The 19948-nt window shown below is 38.2% G+C and overlaps 1 protein-coding gene across 1 annotated transcript; it reads right to left on the bottom strand.

Annotated features, from left to right (window-relative positions):
- Window positions 1-528: 528 nt before the first annotated feature.
- Window positions 529-19754, bottom strand: LOC129900167 (uncharacterized). The gene is made up of 5 exons (XM_055975107.1): window positions 19517-19754; window positions 1987-2072; window positions 1718-1900; window positions 1427-1631; window positions 529-1164 (listed from the first exon to the last, which is right to left on the bottom strand). The coding sequence occupies exons 1-5, from the start codon at window positions 19752-19754 to the stop codon at window positions 677-679; spliced, it is 1200 nt and encodes a 399-aa protein (XP_055831082.1). The 3' UTR covers window positions 529-676.
- Window positions 19755-19948: the final 194 nt, after the last annotated feature.

The following is a 19948-nucleotide window of genomic DNA, read 5'->3' as shown; positions in this document are numbered from 1 at the left end:
TAAGAACTAGGAAATACATATCATCATTGTCATTGTCTTCTCAGATCCATCTCTATCTAGAAGCAATAGGTTCTTGCTTACTTGCTTATTGTAGTAATCTCAAGGGAGGGATTTGGTAGGGGGTGCGGAGTTAGTAGATCATAGTGTGGATCTCCAACAGTCATGGATAGCCTTAAACCAAGTCCTCAAGAGTTCCCAGGTGAACTAATATCTGTATTATCGATAAATTCATTAGGGGATTTCCCATGTATTCAGTTTACTTGAATGAGTCTACATAGTTTTCAACATGTTTAATACTAATACTGGTTAGTTTCTAGTAGATTACAAAATAAAGGAAAATGATGTAGCATTAAGACCCACCCCATTTGTAGAAATTTTAAGCATTGTATTTTCTAAAACCTTGTTGTTTCTTTGGGAAATTATATTTCGTCCTTTGATATATCTTTTTTCTCAAGTACTCTCAAATTTAAAGAGACATGACCACCCTACAAATACTTTTGTAGCAGTAACAACCCATCAAAATCGTAATTAATAGCAATTAATAATAATAATAATATATATTCAAAGGGAAGCCCTCAATACAATTTTCTTGCCTTCTGCTCTTTCTTCCAGTTTTATTAATGATAATAACTTACTAGCTTTTCTTGCAAGTACACTATAGTATCAATACTGTCTATTAATTCATCTTCACTGGCTGAGTTGTGAGTCCAAATCCAAAGGGAAAGAGGGGATTGTAGTGGTCATCACCTACGTTCATAGGAAGCTGGTCAACTGACTTGAACCAAGTCCAAGCAAGTTTACCAGTGAAACCATAGTCACCAAATAAAGCATCTGCAACACCTTGGCCTTCAGTCCCCGGAAGCCAAGCAGCGATGAGTGCATCTATTTTATCGACGTAAGGTTCTAGCACGACTGGACGACCAGAGATGACAACTACAACACATTTCACAGCCCCACAGACATTGTTAACAGTGCTAGGACCAGGTTCTGGTATTGTAAGATTTGAGCTGTCACCATGCCACTCTGCATATGTGAATTCACCTACTACAACAATGGCATAGTCGAATTCGTTTGACTTCATAAAGTTTGCATCAGGATTCTGCTGGTACACTACTTGCGTGGACGGATCTACAGTTTTCTTGATAGCGCTTAAAATGGTGGTTCCTGCCAAATGTAGAATAATGCTACATTTGAGTTGTCATATTATCAGGTCCAACAATTATCAGTTTAACTTCTATTTATTGTCATGTAAAAGAATTGTCATATTATCAGGTCCAACAATTAATCTCCCACGAAAAAATGGAATTAGTAAAACCTGAAAAGGCATGTTTCTGCTATCTAGAGAAATAGCAGATTCCTTACCAAAAGAGGGCCCAAAAATGTCACTTGTGGTGAAGTGGAAACTATAGGACATGAGAAGACATACCAACTATTAAATCATTGCCTGCGACGCCCTGCCAATGTATTGTCCAGCCTCCACATTGGTAACCCAAATTGTCAGCATGAGTTCCAGCTACAAGTATCTTTGGTGCTTTCTTTGGAATGGGAAGTAATGGACGACTAGTGCTCTTGCCATTCTTCAAAAGGACAAGTGATTTCCTTACTGCTTCCCTTGCCAACTCTCGATGCTCCTGCAGAGAGGCGTTGAAGCATCATAGATCACACATAACAGACCTAGATCCCAAGAATTGAAACAGTTTCTGAATATCAAAGTTACCTGGCTACCAAGTTGGTTTACCAAGCTTAGGTCAGCCAGTGGGTTCTCAAAGAGACCCATGGTAAACTTAACTCTCAATATCCGCTTTACAGCATCATCAATTCTGCTCATGGGAATGATATTATCTTTCACTAGTCGAGTCAGATTACCAATAAATTCTGCATAATTCACTGGAATCATAACCTGCAGCATAGATGAAACAATCGTATAGAGTAACTAAAACTATCATGTTGATAAAAATGATTCGAGATCAAACATAACAAACCAACCATGTCAATTCCTGCTAAAATTCCAGCTAATACTGAATAAGTGTAATTAGCATGAGGTGGGCTTGTAATCCGCGCCAGAGACCAAACTACTGAGGCATGTTTCTGGCGCGATAGTGGCGCGTCGCGCCCTTACAACGCCAAGGCCATTGTTCTGAGTTCTGGGAATTTGGCCTGAAAAACCCTGCACAACTTTTAGTGGCGCACCGCGCCAGAGCCCAAACTACTGAGGCATATTTCTGGCGCGATAGTGGCGCGTCACACCACTGCGGCACCAAGCCCAGTTTTCCAATAATTGCAACCTAGGCTTGAAAATCTCTATTGTGCTAGTTCATCTTAGGATCGTCATACCTTTCTACTTCAAACTCTAAAAGTTTCATTCTTGGTGGCGTTGGAAAGAAGAATCAACGAACTTTGATTTGGTGGGTCATGGGCCACCCAGATTGACGTCTTTCAAAAGATAGGGTCGTTAGAAGTCGACCCCTTATGCGAACTCCTACCCAAACTTAGCCACGATGAATCTTTTAGATTTAATTTGATCCTAGGGGTCCTTCATGACCCCACCTCACCTCTAACGCTGCTCAAATTCTCAAAGAATCATTTCAACTCATGCATACGCTCCTCAATACTCGAGTTCGACCCTACCCGTATACAAGAAGGGTTTGAATTCTAGGGGAAAATTTTTGAGGGGTGTTACATTTCAATCTTATGATTTTTTTGTTTTCCCACTCGTTTTTCGTTACCCGTATTGGACCTGACTATTCTGGTTCACATCGCGTAGGGCCCCATTCGTGGGAAGCGCTTCCTACCAAGAATTTTTCCTCACCCAGGCTCGAACCCGAGACCTCTAGTTAAGGGAGGAGCAACCAATTTTATGGGTTTTGAAATTACTACTTTAAGTGTTAATAACTGGGTTCTAAATTTAATAGTGAAAAAAAAGCATGATATACTCCTAAACTTTACAATTTAAAACTGATATACTCCTCGTTCAAAAGTGGTTCACATATATCCTTTATTATTATAAAAGTGGCTCACATATACTCCTTGTATGCGACTAAGTTTCGTTCCTGAAAAATAGTAATCAAGAAAGAAAAACAGCAACAAATATTGATATTTATATCAAGAATTTATGTGAAAATTACAATCTTTATAAAAGCTAATGAAAAGACATAATCCTCTGATTTTTCTACCCAAGATTGTCAACTCAAGAGTTTTGGTTTGTTCTTGAACCGACGGAATACTTGTTGGAACTTTACTACGAATGCAGAGCCAAGCTTTGATAACAATCGCAGAGGTCTTGAAATTTGCGGCTCACAACTTAGAGATGAAGACTTCTGTATGCGGAAGACTTGGGACCACCACTGAAGAGCAGAGCTTTTTTATGTGTTTCTTCTTGTTCTTCATCTGTCTTTCTTTCTACTCTAATGAACACCCCTTTATATATGTGTGCGCTGGGGTTTTTTGGTTTATTTTGGACTTCAAGTAATTTTACAAGACCTTGGATTAGAAGAGCATGAGTTGGGTTCGTCTTGTCAACTTCGCTGACTGACCCAAATATAATTTGAACTTCATTTAAGTCATATAATTTAACATAAATATTGATCCAACTTTATTATTCAATAATTTGACTTGGTCAATATATCATGAATTTAAGGATTAATCAAAAACATAATATGGATTTATCTATAAAATTTCATTGTCTAAAAATGCCACCTACTTTGAGCCTTGTTGGGGGTGCTCGACTTGTCGAATCTTCAAAGAAAATGTTTGAAGTATTGTGAAGTAGATATATTTTTTTCGTAGGAAGCTTTTCAAACCTTTCCATAATTGAGTCCAAGGCAAATTTTCCATAATTTTTTTCAATAGAAACTTACCATAATTTGGTTCCAACTATAGTTTTTCCATAATTTGTAGGAATAAATTTTTTTCAAAACTTTCTATATTTAACTCCAAAGAAATATTCCATAATTTGATTCCCATGAAATTTTCCATAACTTAATTCCTATGGAATTGAGGGCTTTGTTGATGCGACGACCACGATCACTTCAACTGAACCGACGTGATGATTATTTTCCTCAGAGTATGAGAAGCTTTGGTAGGGAGAGGGGTTAGGAAACGCTACCATTGAAGCCTCTTTGGGAGGAGAGAGAGGGGATGACCCTTCCACTTCATTAATTGGGGATTTCCCCCGAGATTTGTCAAATCCATTTTTTTGTTGAGTAGATTCAGTAATTAATCAGCCTGATTGGGATAGCAGCCATTTATTGAGAGTTAATTGGGATGTTGGGAGGGTGAATGAGTAAATGGCCCGGGACCATTGGTGATTTTTTTTTTCATTTTTTAAATAGAAGTTAAGTTTAACCGGCCATCTCCAAGTGGTTTAGGAGATGAGTAGGAGTCATTAATTGGGAGTTGGTTGGGATGTTGGGAGGGTGTGGGAGTTAATGGTATGGGCCCATTGGTGAATTTTCTTTTTTCTTTTTTTCTTTTTTTTTAATAGAACTGAAGTTTAACCGTCCATCTCCTGCATAGACATCATATTGATGTTGCTCGCTTGTTGGGTCTGCCTTAGTGTCTTCATCTATATCTGGGTTCCTAATCCTTCTATCGCGTGGTCTATCCCTTCCTTGATTATTTGGGATAAGAAGGTTGGGTGCCGAAGTAGTAGAGAGACTTGTCTCCCTCCGATATTCACCTGTAAGGTGATGCATCTATCTTGCAGTACTAGCTCCAACCAAGACTTGGAGAAGTTGTGTAATGACCCTGAAGTTTATTTTTGACATTTTGATAAAATTATCATTTTACCTTTCACATTAGTTTCCCTGAGTCACTTTACATTGGGTGTGAAAGTTAGTTTTTGGGAAATCTTATGAAAAAATGAGATTTTGCTTGAGAAATGTGTTTTAAAGGCTTAAGTAGTCAAAATTTGAGTTTCAAAGTCACTTGGAGTTTCGAGTCTCAGAATGGAATTTCGTCCATTCCATCAGCTCCAGAATTTGGAAATTGGTCTAAGAGAGTTGTCGGAATCAGATTTGGAGTTGAAACGTGGAATTTAGGTCCGAAGTTGGAAATTGAGTTAAAGTTTGATCCAAGTTTGACTTTTGTCAACATTTGAGGTTCGAGTGCTCGGATTGGATTTTTAATGGTTCCAATGGTCTTGGGATGTGATTCTTACGATAGAAATGGCTTCGTTATAATTTTAAGAGGTCCTGAGGGTATTTTGGGTATTTCAAGTGTCGAAACTAGTTTAATTTCTACTTATCGTATTACGGGTCAAGGAGCCATCAAATTCAAATTCCGATGATTCCATTGAGTCTAGAACGTTAAATTTAATAGGGTTGCATATATGGTATGTGTATACGGGGTTCCAATCAAATCTCGAGGGTTCGATCGGAGGCTTGGGTTGTGACAGCTTATTTTACTGGTATTGTTGCAAGGTCCGCTTAACCGAACCAAGTTTGCTAAATAGAACCTTCACATAAGAGAGACCCATCGCTTAAGTGAAGGGACTTACTTAGGCGGGGTTCGCGAAAGCGAACCTCCATTAAAATGAAGGTCCAGTCGCTTAAGCGACATCTGAAGGGGTTTAGACGAGGTTTAAGGTATTTTCACAATTTTTAACATTCCAAGATCGGTTTAAACGATTTCTTAGAGATTTTTCACGACAAAACCATTGGGTAATGTATTTCTAACACTTTTCCTTAAATTCCATCGAATAATTTCGTATTTTAACTTCGAATTGTGGATTTCAAATTGGAGATTTTGGATTTTCTTGAACATGAACTTTTGAAGGAGAAATAGGGATTTTGAACTCATTTTAACCTCATTTTTGAAATGATTTTCACCACTAGATTCCTGATTACTTAAGGAAATAATCAGATTCCGAGTTTGATTTCCGATATGGGATTTTTGACCATTTTACCCTTTTCACCCAAATTGCTTGATTTTAGTGTCAATAGTTTCTAAATGTGATTGTGAGTCTATATTTGATTAGATTGTGGTGATATGGAGTATCATCCGAGGTTAAAAGCTTTGATTTCAGATTGTTCGTGACTTTTGGCTAAGACAAGTGGAATTCTAACATTTGTTAAGTATGTTGAACCTTGTATTTTCCTATGTGAGGGGATTAGGGTGTGTTGGGTCCTTAAATTGAATTGAATTATATGAGTTGAAGTGTGATAGTAGAATCTGAATAGGGATAATTGTCTAAGTATTGTGAATTACGAGGAATTGATCTATTTTGTGATTGTGGAATATATGATATCTTATGTGAATATTTATCCTGTTTCACTCATTACTTGTGCATATGTTCTATCTGTGACCGCTGAGAAATGATGTGAGTGATGTACTATGTAACACCCCCCAAAATTTGTTTTGCTAAAATTCGAACATTTCTTCCCGTGTGGGTAGACCCGGACCGGAGGACTTGTAATTCTGCACATGAGTTAGGATTAATTCCTAAGTATTTGAAGTGTGTTAGATGTGTTTAGGGGTCATAAGGGATCTCTAACACCAAGTCGAGTCCAAAGAACTCAAATTGATTAAGTTTTCGGACGAGTTAGTTTAAGGGTCAACTTCAAACGACCATATCTCCTTTTATATAAAGAACTGGGTGTCCCACAACCTACCAAATTAAAGGTCTTTGAGTCTTCTTTCCAACGCCACCAAGATTGCAATTTTTGGAGTTCGGAGTCAAACGTTATGGCCATTTTACTACAGACTAGTACTGCAGGAAAATTTCAGGCCTGGGCGAAATTAGGCTTGGCGCTCCAGTGGCGCCCCACGCCACTATAGCGCCAGAAAATAGCCTCAGTAGTTTGGGGTTTGGCGCGACGCGCCACTATTAGGTGTGCAGGTTTTTAAGCCTATTTTGGCTTGGCGCTGCAGTGGCGCGACGCGCCACTATAGCGCCAGCAAGATTTTTGCCCATTTTTCAGATTTTTGAAGAGGGACAAATTGGACTTTTTCCCTAATTATATATACCCTATCCTTGAACGTTTTGGGACCATTTTTCAGCCCTCACTCTCTCTCTAAAAAGCCCTAAGAACTCCTCTCCCTTCTCTCTACTCTTCTTCTCCATTTCTAACAAGAAGGGTCCAAGAGCTTCAAGATTTGAGTTCTCCATTGAAGACCCAACACAAGGTTTTCTTCAAAGTCTTCAAACAAGGTATGTAAGGCTAACCTAAAATATGGATTTAGTTCTTCTATATGCCCATAAATGTGTTGAATAGGAGTTGTGAAAGAGTTGAACCTTCTAAGAAGGTTTCCTTGAAAGTTTTCCTAAACTATAGAAGGTTTTTAAGTACTATTAGTTGATTGATGTTTTTAATGATTTGAGTTACTAAGTAGTTATCTTTCATATTATTGATTATAAATGTAGCTTTGTATATAGATGTTGACGATATTATTGAGTTGAGTTTTGTTGAGAGTATGGATTCATGTTTCATTCACATGAACCCAAGATGAGATTTCTTTGGTCATAATTTGTCTTGAATTGAGGTGGATGGCTTCGTGTATATATGTATTGATTGGAATAAAAAGAATGAATTAGATAGTTAAGAATGTCCTTTTGCTTCTATAAAATGAACATAGGACTAAAATAAGGATTGGGAGTAGAGGTTTGATGATTGATGTGATGATGATACTTGACAATGATGTGATGATAATGTTTGATGATGATGTAAATGATAATATATGATGATGATGTGATGATGATGTTTTGATGACGATGTGAGTGATGACGTGAATGGTGCTTATTTAATATGTGTAGAATAATTGATGTAGAGGTATATTGATGAGGATGTTATGTGATGAAGTGGATTGGAGTCTAATGTGATTATGTGATATGTGATTTGCCAAATTTGATGTGGTTGGAGTCTCATGAGCATTTTGAAAATAAACGATTTTGAAACTATTTTTGCATAAACTATTTATATACTATTTTGAGTTTAAAGAGTAATTATTTCATCTATGATTTGAAAAGAGTTTAAGCATGAGTTGAGTTTGAGAAGTCTTTTAATTATTTTGAACATGAGTATTTTGAGTATAAGTGAGTTGAGTATTTTTACTTTAAAATGACGATTTTTGAGATTGTATAGATTTTAAAGAGAAGAGTTTGATGATTTGAGATGAGTCAATTTGAAAGAACGTCCAATGAGGCCAGATTTGATTGAGTTTTGAAAAGAGTCCGATGAGACTCAATGAACATTTTGAGTATTTTACTCATTTGATAGATATGAGCATATTGAGTCTTGGGAGGAGTATCGAGCACCGAATTGGGTAAGAGTATAGTCCATACTCGAACCAATAAACTACGTCGCCAAACGTAGGAGGGGATTGTACCGTGTCGGATGTTTCCCTAATTTATTGTCCTGAAATAATAGGACTTGATTGATTGACGGATCCATGATTAGTTGATGCGTTCATACCCTGGCAAGGTATGAACGGACGCGGCAATAACGTCGGCTTGTTGTACTATCACTCGCTCATATGGTGATGGTTGTCGGTTAGAGAAACTCCCAATTGAATGGATTGTGCTTGATCTGATTGGTTTGATTGTGATTGTAGATGATTGAGTTGAATTGTAAGACATTGCATTACTTAATTTGCATATTTATTGAGTTGAGCCCTTTGAGTTAATTGTGAGTTGATTGCATTGATCGGATTTGATTAGATGAATTGTGATTTAATAGTGTACAATTGGAATGGATTGGATTAGATGATAGGTTGATTGGGATGAATGGAAGGATATATGATTGGATTGGATCGGATCGTATATGACCGAGTTGAACCGATGGTATACGATTGGATTGAATCGGATAATATATGATTTGATTGAACTGTATCGTGTATGATTGGATTGGATTTTATGATGTGTGATTGGTCCTTGTCTAGAAATGTATTCTTACTTTAGACTTATGACGTCTTATGTGAGTCTCTCCTACCTTTCTGATTCGAGATAGTTGATCCGATGTTATTCTTCCTTGAGGTATGTTTTATTCTGCCATATTACATACTCGTACATTCCACGTACTGACGTCCATTTGGACCTGCATCGTTTCATGATGCAGAGGCAGGTTTAAGAGATCGTTAATAGGAGCACCATTGAGGATCTATACACACTCAGCGTATTGGTGGGTCCTCCCCTACATTCGGAGGACACCGCTTATGTAATCTTGCATCGAGTCAGCCCTTTCCATTTTTATTTGAGGTAGCCATGAACTTGTCATTGGCACCAATTAGATAGTAGTGATAGAGGCTTCATAGACTAGATAGTGATGAGTCGATTGAGTATTTTTATCCTTGAGTTTTTCCTGTCAAACTACTTTTAAATGACAAATATTTTAGTTGATCTATCGGCCCATGGCCTTTATTCTTTGAGTTGGATGGGTGATTTGAGTTGCCCGCTAATTTATTCTTTATTTTTAAAATTTCCGCTGAATGAATGAATGAACGGATGTGTGATCAGGCTATGTGGTTCGCTTGGGAGCCAGAAATGGTTCCTGAGTGCCGGTTACGTCTAGGGTACCCTCCCGGGGCGTGACAAACATGGTATCAGAGCACAGAGTTCAAGTGTCCTAGGGAGTCTATGAAGTCGTGTCTAGTAGAGTCTTGCTTATGGGTGTGTTGTGCACCACACTTATAATCAGGAGGCTATAGGACATTAGGAATTGTTTCCCTTCTTTCATATTCTAGATTCGTGCGATAGAGTTTAACTCTATGAATGTTCCCTTCTAGTTCGTGCGTTGCTCAAATCCATTTGACTACTCCCCATACTCAAGGTAGTTGAAATAGTAGATATAAGATTCTTATTGGTGAGTTAAGATAAAGTTTTGAGGAGATGAAGAGACTGCACAAGGCTTGAGAGGAGCCGATTAATGTGCTTAACTCTATTGATTGAAAGAATGCACTCTCATTCAAATGAATCGTGCGTTGAGTCAGAGCGAGATGTATTCTAGAATCTTGTCCCTATATCTTGATTTAAATGTTACCTTCGAGGGGGAAGTTGCGTATCTAAGTGATAAGTGTCACCATCCGATGAAGTGTGATCCGAGGCATGGAGACCTATGGTTGATGGGATGATTGTAGAGTTAGAAAGAGGGAGTTAGAGGAGTAGAACTCAAATAGTGTGAAAGGTGGTTGATTGAGTCCTACAATTAGGGTGAAGTATTTATGAGGTGAGTAACGAGATGTAATGGATGATTGTGATAGTGCTAGTTTTAAGATTTGATTTGGTAGGTTTGACACGACGTATGTGAGAGATTAAGATATTAACTTGAGAGAAATGTGTGCTATGAATGGAGGTGTATGTGACCCTCAAATGTAAATAGTGAGTTGAGGCTAAGTCATTTTATAAGAAGAGGCTTAGGATGTGTATATGAAATAGTATAGATTTGAATGAGGCTCTAATTTTATGAGTTGCTTTGGGGGTGACTAGTTAGTATCCTTTAGTTGATGCCTTTAAGCTAAGGGGGAGATGATAGGGTAATGATCCAAAGTAAGTCTTGAGCTTTTGATAGTGATGAGTTGGCCAAGATGATAGTAGATGGAGTTGAGTAAGAGTAGATGAGGGAGAGTGAGTGCTTCCCGATTGTGATAGTTGTGTTGTACTTGTCTAGTTGAGGATAGATGTGTGGAGGAGGAGTGAGATGAGACCTTGTGATGAGCGATAGATAGGTAAGAGTATGTTAGTATGTCTCTGGGTGAGAGCTCATACAATAATGAAGGTAGAAGTAGTAAGGTAAGACCTAGAATTCTTAGATGAGAGTGAGGTAGTTAGAGTGATAAGCTTGAGAGTATGATTGTCACTGTGAGAGTGATGGTAGTAGGCTAACGATTGCATTTGGGGGAAAGATTGGAGGTTCATGAAGGGCGTAATGAGGCTTGGAAAGGAGGGGAAGTTTGGACACCGATATATTGACCTTATGAAATTGTGAAGAGGATTAGGAATGTCGCTCATGAATTGGAGTTCTACAATTGACGATCTAGAGGTTGGAATGATTCGGTTGATAGAGTTTCGATGTTCTATTCGTGCCTAATGATGAGAATGTTGAGGGTGATGTTCTTATTCTTGACTTGAAGTAGTTTGCCTATTCTTGAGTCGAAATAGTTGATTGTCTAGATTGTTTGATGTGGTCGATTGGTTGATTTGATTGAGTCTCGATTCCTATTCGTGCCTCGAGTCCACTATTGGTTTACTCATCATTCGAGGACAAATGATCCCAAGGGGGAGATATTGTAACACCCCCCAAAATTTGTTTTGCTAAAATTCGAACATTTCTTCCCGTGTGGGTAGACCCGGACCGGAGGACTTGTAATTCTGCACATGAGTTAGGATTAATTCCTAAGTATTTGAAGTGTGTTAGATGTGTTTAGGTGTCATAAGGGATCTCTAATCTAACACCAAGTCGAGTCCAAAGAACTCAAATTGATTAAGTTTTCGGACGAGTTAGTTTAAGGGTAAACTTCAAACGACCATATCTCCTTGTATATAAAGAACTGGGTGGCCCACAACCTACCACATTAAAGGTCTTTGAGTCTTCTTTCCAACTCCACCAAGATTGCAATTTTTGGAGTTCGGAGGCAAACGTTATGGCCATTTTACTACAGACTAGTACTGCAGGAAAATTTCAGGCCTGGGCGAAATTAGGCTTGGCGCTCCAGTGGCGCCCCACGCCACTATAGCGCCAGAAAACAGCCTCAGTAGTTTGGGGCTTGGTGCGACGCGCCACTATTAGGTGTGCAGGTTTTTAAGCCTATTTTGGCTTGGCGCTGCAGTGGCGCGACGCGCCACTATAGCGCCAGCAAGATTTTTGCCCATTTTTCAGATTTTTGAAGAGGGACAAATTGGACTTTTTCCCTAATTATATATACCCTATCCTTGAACGTTTTGGGACCATTTTTCAGCCCTCACTCTCTCTCTAAAAAGCCCTAAGAACTCCTCTCCCTTCTCTCTACTCTTCTTCTCCATTTCTAACAAGAAGGGTCCAAGAGCTTCAAGATTTGAGTTCTCCATTGAAGACCCAACACAAGGTTTTCTTCAAAGTCTTCAAACAAGGTATGTAAGGCTAACCTAAAATATGGATTTAGTTCTTCCATATGCCCATAAATGTGTTGAATAGGAGTTGTGAAAGAGTTGAACCTTCTAAGAAGGTTTCCTTGAAAGTTTTCCTAAACTATAGAAGGTTTTTAAGTACTATTAGTTGATTGATGTTTTTAATGATTTGAGTTACTAAGTAGTTATCTTTCATATTATTGATTATAAATGTAGCTTTGTATATAGATGTTGACGATATTATTGAGTTGAGTTTTGTTGAGAGTATGAATTCATGTTTCATTCACATGAACCCAAGATGAGATTTCTTTGGTCATAATTTGTCTTGAATTGAGGTGGATGGCTTCGTGTATATATGTATTGATTGGAATAAAAAGAATGAATTAGATAGTTAAGAATGTCCTTTTGCTTCTATAAAATGAACATAGGACTAAAATAAGGATTGGGAGTAGAGGTTTGATGATTGATGTGATGATGATACTTGACAATGATGTGATGATAATGTTTGATGATGATATAAATGATAATATATGATGATGATGTGATGATGATGTTTTGATGACGATGTGAGTGATGACGTGAATGGTGCTTATTTAATATGTGTAGAATAATTGATGTAGAGGTATATTGATGAGGATGTTATGTGATGAAGTGGATTGGAGTATAATGTGATTATGTGATATGTGATTTGCCAAATTTGATGTGGTTGGAGTCTCATGAGCATTTTGAAAATAAACGATTTTGAAACTATTTTTGCATAAACTATTTATATACTATTTTGAGTTTAAAGAGTAATTATTTCATCTATGATTTGAAAAGAGTTTAAGCATGAGTTGAGTTTGAGAAGTCTTTTAATTATTTTGAACATGAGTATTTTGAGTATAAGTGAGTTGAGTATTTTTACTTTAAAATGACGATTTTTGAGATTGTATAGATTTTAAAGAGAAGAGTTTGATGATTTGAGATGAGTCGATTTGAAAGAACGTCCAATGAGGCCAGATTTGATTGAGTTTTGAAAAGAGTCCGATGAGACTGAATGAACATTTTGAGTATTTTACTCATTTGATAGATATGAGCATATTGAGTCTTGGGAGGAGTATCGAGCACCGAATTGGGTAAGAGTATAGTCCATACTCGAACCAATAAACTACGTCGCCAAACGTAGGAGGGGATTGTACCGTGTCGGATGTTTCCCTAATTTATTGTCCTGAAATAATAGGACTTGATTGATTGACGGATCCATGATTAGTTGATGCGTTCATACCCTGGCAAGGTATGAACGGACGCGGCAATAACGTCGGCTTGTTGTACTATCACTCGCTCATATGGTGATGGTTGTCGGTTAGAGAAACTCCCAATTGAATGGATTGTGCTTGATCTGATTGGTTTGATTGTGATTGTAGATGATTGAGTTGAATTGTAAGACATTGCATTACTTAATTTGCATATTTATTGAGTTGAGCCCTTTGAGTTAATTGTGAGTTGATTGCATTGATCGGATTTGATTAGATGAATTGTGATTTAATAGTGTACAATTGGAATGGATTGGATTAGATGATAGGTTGATTGGGATGAATGGAAGGATATATGATTGGATTGGATCGGATCGTATATGACCGAGTTGAACCGATGGTATACGATTGGATTGAATCGGATAATATATGATTTGATTGAACTGTATCGTGTATGATTGGATTGGATTTTATGATGTGTGATTGGTCCTTGTCTAGAAATGTATTCTTACTTTAGACTTATGACGTCTTATGTGAGTCTCTCCTACCTTTCTGATTCGAGATAGTTGATCCGATGTTATTCTTCCTTGAGGTATGTTTTATTCTGCCATATTACATACTCGTACATTCCACGTACTGACGTCCATTTGGACCTGCATCGTTTCATGATGCAGAGGCAGGTTTAAGAGATCGTTAATAGGAGCACCATTGAGGATCTATACACACTCAGCGTATTGGTGGGTCCTCCCCTACATTCGGAGGACACCGCTTATGTAATCTTGCATCGAGTCAGCCCTTTCCATTTTTATTTGAGGTAGCCATGAACTTGTCATTGGCACCAATTAGATAGTAGTGATAGAGGCTTCATAGACTAGATAGTGATGAGTCGATTGAGTATTTTTATCCTTGAGTTTTTCCTGTCAAACTACTTTTAAATGACAAATATTTTAGTTGATCTATCGGCCCATGGCCTTTATTCTTTGAGTTGGATGGGTGATTTGAGTTGCCCGCTAATTTATTCTTTATTTTTAAAATTTCCGCTGAATGAATGAATGAACGGATGTGTGATCAGGCTATGTGGTTCGCTTGGGAGCCAGAAATGGTTCCTGAGTGCCGGTTACGTCTAGGGTACCCTCCCGGGGCGTGACAAACATGGTATCAGAGCACAGAGTTCAAGTGTCCTAGGGAGTCTATGAAGTCGTGTCTAGTAGAGTCTTGCTTATGGGTGTGTTGTGCACCACACTTATAATCAGGAGGCTATAGGACATTAGGAATTGTTTCCCTTCTTTCATATTCTAGATTCGTGCGATAGAGTTTAACTCTATGAATGTTCCCTTCTAGTTCGTGCGTTTCTCAAATCCATTTGACTACTCCCCATACTCAAGGTAGTTGAAATAGTAGATATAAGATTCTTATTGGTGAGTTAAGATAAAGTTTTGAGGAGATGAAGAGACTGCACAAGGCTTGAGAGGAGCCGATTAATGTGCTTAACTCTATTGATTGAAAGAATGCACTCTCATTCAAATGAATCGTGCGTTGAGTCAGAGCGAGATGTATTCTAGAATCTTGTCCCTATATCTTGATTTAAATGTTACCTTCGAGGGGGAAGTTGCGTATCTAAGTGATAAGTGTCACCATCCGATGAAGTGTGATCCGAGGCATGGAGACCTATGGTTGATGGGATGATTGTAGAGTTAGAAAGAGGGAGTTAGAGGAGTAGAACTCAAATAGTGTGAAAGGTGGTTGATTGAGTCCTACAATTAGGGTGAAGTATTTATGAGGTGAGTAACGAGATGTAATGGATGATTGTGATAGTGCTAGTTTTAAGATTTGATTTGGTAGGTTTGACACGACGTATGTGAGAGATTAAGATATTAACTTGAGAGAAATGTGTGCTATGAATGGAGGTGTATGTGACCCTCAAATGTAAATAGTGAGTTGAGGCTAAGTCATTTTATAAGAAGAGGCTTAGGATGTGTATATGAAATAGTATAGATTTGAATGAGGCTCTAATTTTATGAGTTGCTTTGGGGGTGACTAGTTAGTATCCTTTAGTTGATGCCTTTAAGCTAAGGGGGAGATGATAGGGTAATGATCCAAAGTAAGTCTTGAGCTTTTGATAGTGATGAGTTGGCCAAGATGATAGTAGATGGAGTTGAGTAAGAGTAGATGAGGGAGAGTGAGTGCTTCCCGATTGTGATAGTTGTGTTGTACTTGTCTAGTTGAGGATAGATGTGTGGAGGAGGAGTGAGATGAGACCTTGTGATGAGCGATAGATAGGTAAGAGTATGTTAGTATGTCTCTGGGTGAGAGCTCATACAATAATGAAGGTAGAAGTAGTAAGGTAAGACCTAGAATTCTTAGATGAGAGTGAGGTAGTTAGAGTGATAAGCTTGAGAGTATGATTGTCACTGTGAGAGTGATGGTAGTAGGCTAACGATTGCATTTGGGGGAAAGATTGGAGGTTCATGAAGGGCGTAATGAGGCTTGGAAAGGAGGGGAAGTTTGGACACCGATATATTGACCTTATGAAATTGTGAAGAGGATTAGGAATGTCGCTCATGAATTGGAGTTCTACAATTGACGATCTAGAGGTTGGAATGATTCGGTTGATAGAGTTTCGATGTTCTATTCGTGCCTAATGATGAGAATGTTGAGGGTGATGTTCTTATTCTTGACTTGAAGTAGTTTGCCTATTCTTGAGTCGAAATAGTTGATTGTCTAGATTGTTTGATGTGGTCGATTGGTTGATTTGATTGAGTCTCGATTCCTATTCGTGCCTCGAGTCCACTATTGGTTTACTCATCATTCGAGGACAAATGATCCCAAGGGGGAGATATTGTAACACCCCCCAAAATTTGTTTTGCTAAAATTCGAACATTTCTTCCCGTGTGGGTAGACCCGGACCGGAGGACTTGTAATTCTGCACATGAGTTAGGATTAATTCCTAAGTATTTGAAGTGTGTTAGATGTGTTTAGGTGTCATAAGGGATCTCTAATCTAACACCAAGTCGAGTCCAAAGAACTCAAATTGATTAAGTTTTCGGACGAGTTAGTTTAAGGGTAAACTTCAAACGACCATATCTCCTTGTATATAAAGAACTGGGTGGCCCACAACCTACCACATTAAAGGTCTTTGAGTCTTCTTTCCAACTCCACCAAGATTGCAATTTTTGGAGTTCGGAGGCAAACGTTATGGCCATTTTACTACAGACTAGTACTGCAGGAAAATTTCAGGCCTGGGCGAAATTAGGCTTGGCGCTCCAGTGGCGCCCCACGCCACTATAGCGCCAGAAAACAGCCTCAGTAGTTTGGGGCTTGGTGCGACGCGCCACTATTAGGTGTGCAGGTTTTTAAGCCTATTTTGGCTTGGCGCTGCAGTGGCGCGACGCGCCACTATAGCGCCAGCAAGATTTTTGCCCATTTTTCAGATTTTTGAAGAGGGACAAATTGGACTTTTTCCCTAATTATATATACCCTATCCTTGAACGTTTTGGGACCATTTTTCAGCCCTCACTCTCTCTCTAAAAAGCCCTAAGAACTCCTCTCCCTTCTCTCTACTCTTCTTCTCCATTTCTAACAAGAAGGGTCCAAGAGCTTCAAGATTTGAGTTCTCCATTGAAGACCCAACACAAGGTTTTCTTCAAAGTCTTCAAACAAGGTATGTAAGGCTAACCTAAAATATGGATTTAGTTCTTCCATATGCCCATAAATGTGTTGAATAGGAGTTGTGAAAGAGTTGAACCTTCTAAGAAGGTTTCCTTGAAAGTTTTCCTAAACTATAGAAGGTTTTTAAGTACTATTAGTTGATTGATGTTTTTAATGATTTGAGTTACTAAGTAGTTATCTTTCATATTATTGATTATAAATGTAGCTTTGTATATAGATGTTGACGATATTATTGAGTTGAGTTTTGTTGAGAGTATGAATTCATGTTTCATTCACATGAACCCAAGATGAGATTTCTTTGGTCATAATTTGTCTTGAATTGAGGTGGATGGCTTCGTGTATATATGTATTGATTGGAATAAAAAGAATGAATTAGATAGTTAAGAATGTCCTTTTGCTTCTATAAAATGAACATAGGACTAAAATAAGGATTGGGAGTAGAGGTTTGATGATTGATGTGATGATGATACTTGACAATGATGTGATGATAATGTTTGATGATGATATAAATGATAATATATGATGATGATGTGATGATGATGTTTTGATGACGATGTGAGTGATGACGTGAATGGTGCTTATTTAATATGTGTAGAATAATTGATGTAGAGGTATATTGATGAGGATGTTATGTGATGAAGTGGATTGGAGTATAATGTGATTATGTGATATGTGATTTGCCAAATTTGATGTGGTTGGAGTCTCATGAGCATTTTGAAAATAAACGATTTTGAAACTATTTTTGCATAAACTATTTATATACTATTTTGAGTTTAAAGAGTAATTATTTCATCTATGATTTGAAAAGAGTTTAAGCATGAGTTGAGTTTGAGAAGTCTTTTAATTATTTTGAACATGAGTATTTTGAGTATAAGTGAGTTGAGTATTTTTACTTTAAAATGACGATTTTTGAGATTGTATAGATTTTAAAGAGAAGAGTTTGATGATTTGAGATGAGTCGATTTGAAAGAACGTCCAATGAGGCCAGATTTGATTGAGTTTTGAAAAGAGTCCGATGAGACTCAATGAACATTTTGAGTATTTTACTCATTTGATAGATATGAGCATATTGAGTCTTGGGAGGAGTATCGAGCACCGAATTGGGTAAGAGTATAGTCCATACTCGAACCAATAAACTACGTCGCCAAACGTAGGAGGGGATTGTACCGTGTCGGATGTTTCCCTAATTTATTGTCCTGAAATGATAGGACTTGATTGATTGACGGATCCATGATTGGTTGATGCGTTCATACCCTGGCAAGGTATGAACGGACGCGGCAACAACGTCGGCTTGTTGTACTATCACTCGCTCATATGGTGATGGTTGTCGGTTAGAGAAACTCCCAATTGAATGGATTGTGCTTGATCTGATTGGTTTGATTGTGATTGTAGATGATTGAGTTGAATTGTAAGACATTGCATTACTTAATTTGCATATTTATTGAGTTGAGCCCTTTGAGTTGATTGTGAGTTGATTGCATTGATCGGATTTGATTAGATGAATTGTGATTTGATAGTGTACAATTGGAATGGATTGGATTAGATGATAGGTTGATTGGGATGAATGGAAGGATATATGATTGGATTGGATCGGATCGTATATGACCGGGTTGAACCGATGGTATACGATTGGATTGAATCGGATAATATATGATTTGATTGAACTGTATCGTGTATGATTGGATTGGATTTTATGATGTGTGATTGGTCCTTGTCTAGAAATATATTCTTACTTTAGACTTATGACGTCTTATGTGAGTCTCTCCTACCTTTCTGATTCGAGATAGTTGATCCAATGTTATTCTTCCTTGAGGTATGTTTTATTCTGCCATATTACATACTCGTACATTCCACGTACTGACGTCCATTTGGACCTGCATCGTTTCATGATGCAGAGGCAGGTTTAAGAGATCGTTAATAGGAGCACCATTGAGGATCTATACACACTCAGCGTATTGGTGAGTCCTCCCCTACATTCGGAGGACACCGCTTATGTAATCTTGCATCGAGTTAGCCCTTTCCATTTTTATTTGAGGTAGCCATGAACTTGTCATTGGCACCAATTAGATAGTAGTGATAGAGGCTTCATAGACTAGATAGTGATGAGTCGATTGAGTATTTTTATCCTTGAGTTATTCTTGTCAAACTACTTTTAAATGACAAATATTTTAGTTGATCTATCGGCCCATGGCCTTTATTCTTTGAGTTGGATGGGTGATTTGAGTTGCCCGCTAATTTATTCTTTATTTTTAAAATTTCCGCTGAATGAATGAATGAACGGATGTGTGATCAGGCTATGTGGTTCGCTTGGGAGCCAGAAATGGTTCCTGAGTGCCGGTTACGTCTAGGGTACCCTCCTGGGGCGTGACATACTGGATATTGGGATCGAGGTTTCTACCGGTCGAGGTGATTTGCCAAGGTTTCTTCCGGCGGCCAAGGTCTTTTTTGATGGATATTATGGTCGAGGTCTCTTCCGGCAGATATTGGCCGAGGTCTTTTTCGGTGGATACATGGTCTATGTGAGGCCCCCATGAGTTCCAATCTGTGGTGATCAGCAGATGTGTATCATAGGACAGACATGCATCACAATTATCTGACATTGTATTTGCATCTATATCAACCTGTGATTGATTATGATTAGAGGAAGCGGTGCCGTTGTGAGTGTTACTCGAGGGATCTGTAGTTGCTAGGAAGATGGGAAATTGTTTCCCGTTACTAGGCTTTGGGTTGGAAGTGTTGTTTCCTATAGGAGTTAGAAGTTGCCTCTGTTCATTAGTACTAATAGTAATTAAGGGCTTTGTTGATGCGATGGCCATGGTCACTTCAACTGAACCAGTGTAATAATTATTTTCTTCAAAGTATGAGAAGCTTTGGTAGGGAAAGGTTTCAGGATGCGCTACCATTAAAACCTCTTTGGTAGGAGAGAGAGGGGATGGCCCTTCCACTTCATTAATTGGAGATTTCCCCCGAGATTTAACAAATCCATTTTTTTGTTAAGTAGATTCAGTAA

This window comes from Solanum dulcamara, chromosome 8, assembly GCF_947179165.1.
Source record: "Solanum dulcamara chromosome 8, daSolDulc1.2, whole genome shotgun sequence".
In the NCBI taxonomy this organism is placed as follows: domain Eukaryota; kingdom Viridiplantae; phylum Streptophyta; class Magnoliopsida; order Solanales; family Solanaceae; genus Solanum; species Solanum dulcamara.
The sequence above is the reverse complement of the archived record's forward strand: the minus strand, read 5'-3'. Positions and strand labels throughout refer to the sequence as shown.

Bases quoted from the DNA above. Each gene is read 5' to 3' on its own strand.
- LOC129900167 (XM_055975107.1), bottom strand. From the start codon at position 19,754: ATGGCCATCGCATCAACAAAGCCCTTAATTACTATTAGTACTAATGAA. The intron at 2,073-19,516 runs GTCTGTCCTATG...ATGCCTCAGTAG, and splicing joins GTCAGATAATTGTGATGCAT to TTTGGTCTCTGGCGCGGATT. The intron at 1,632-1,717 runs GTAACTTTGATA...GCCTCTCTGCAG, and splicing joins TAAACCAACTTGGTAGCCAG to GAGCATCGAGAGTTGGCAAG.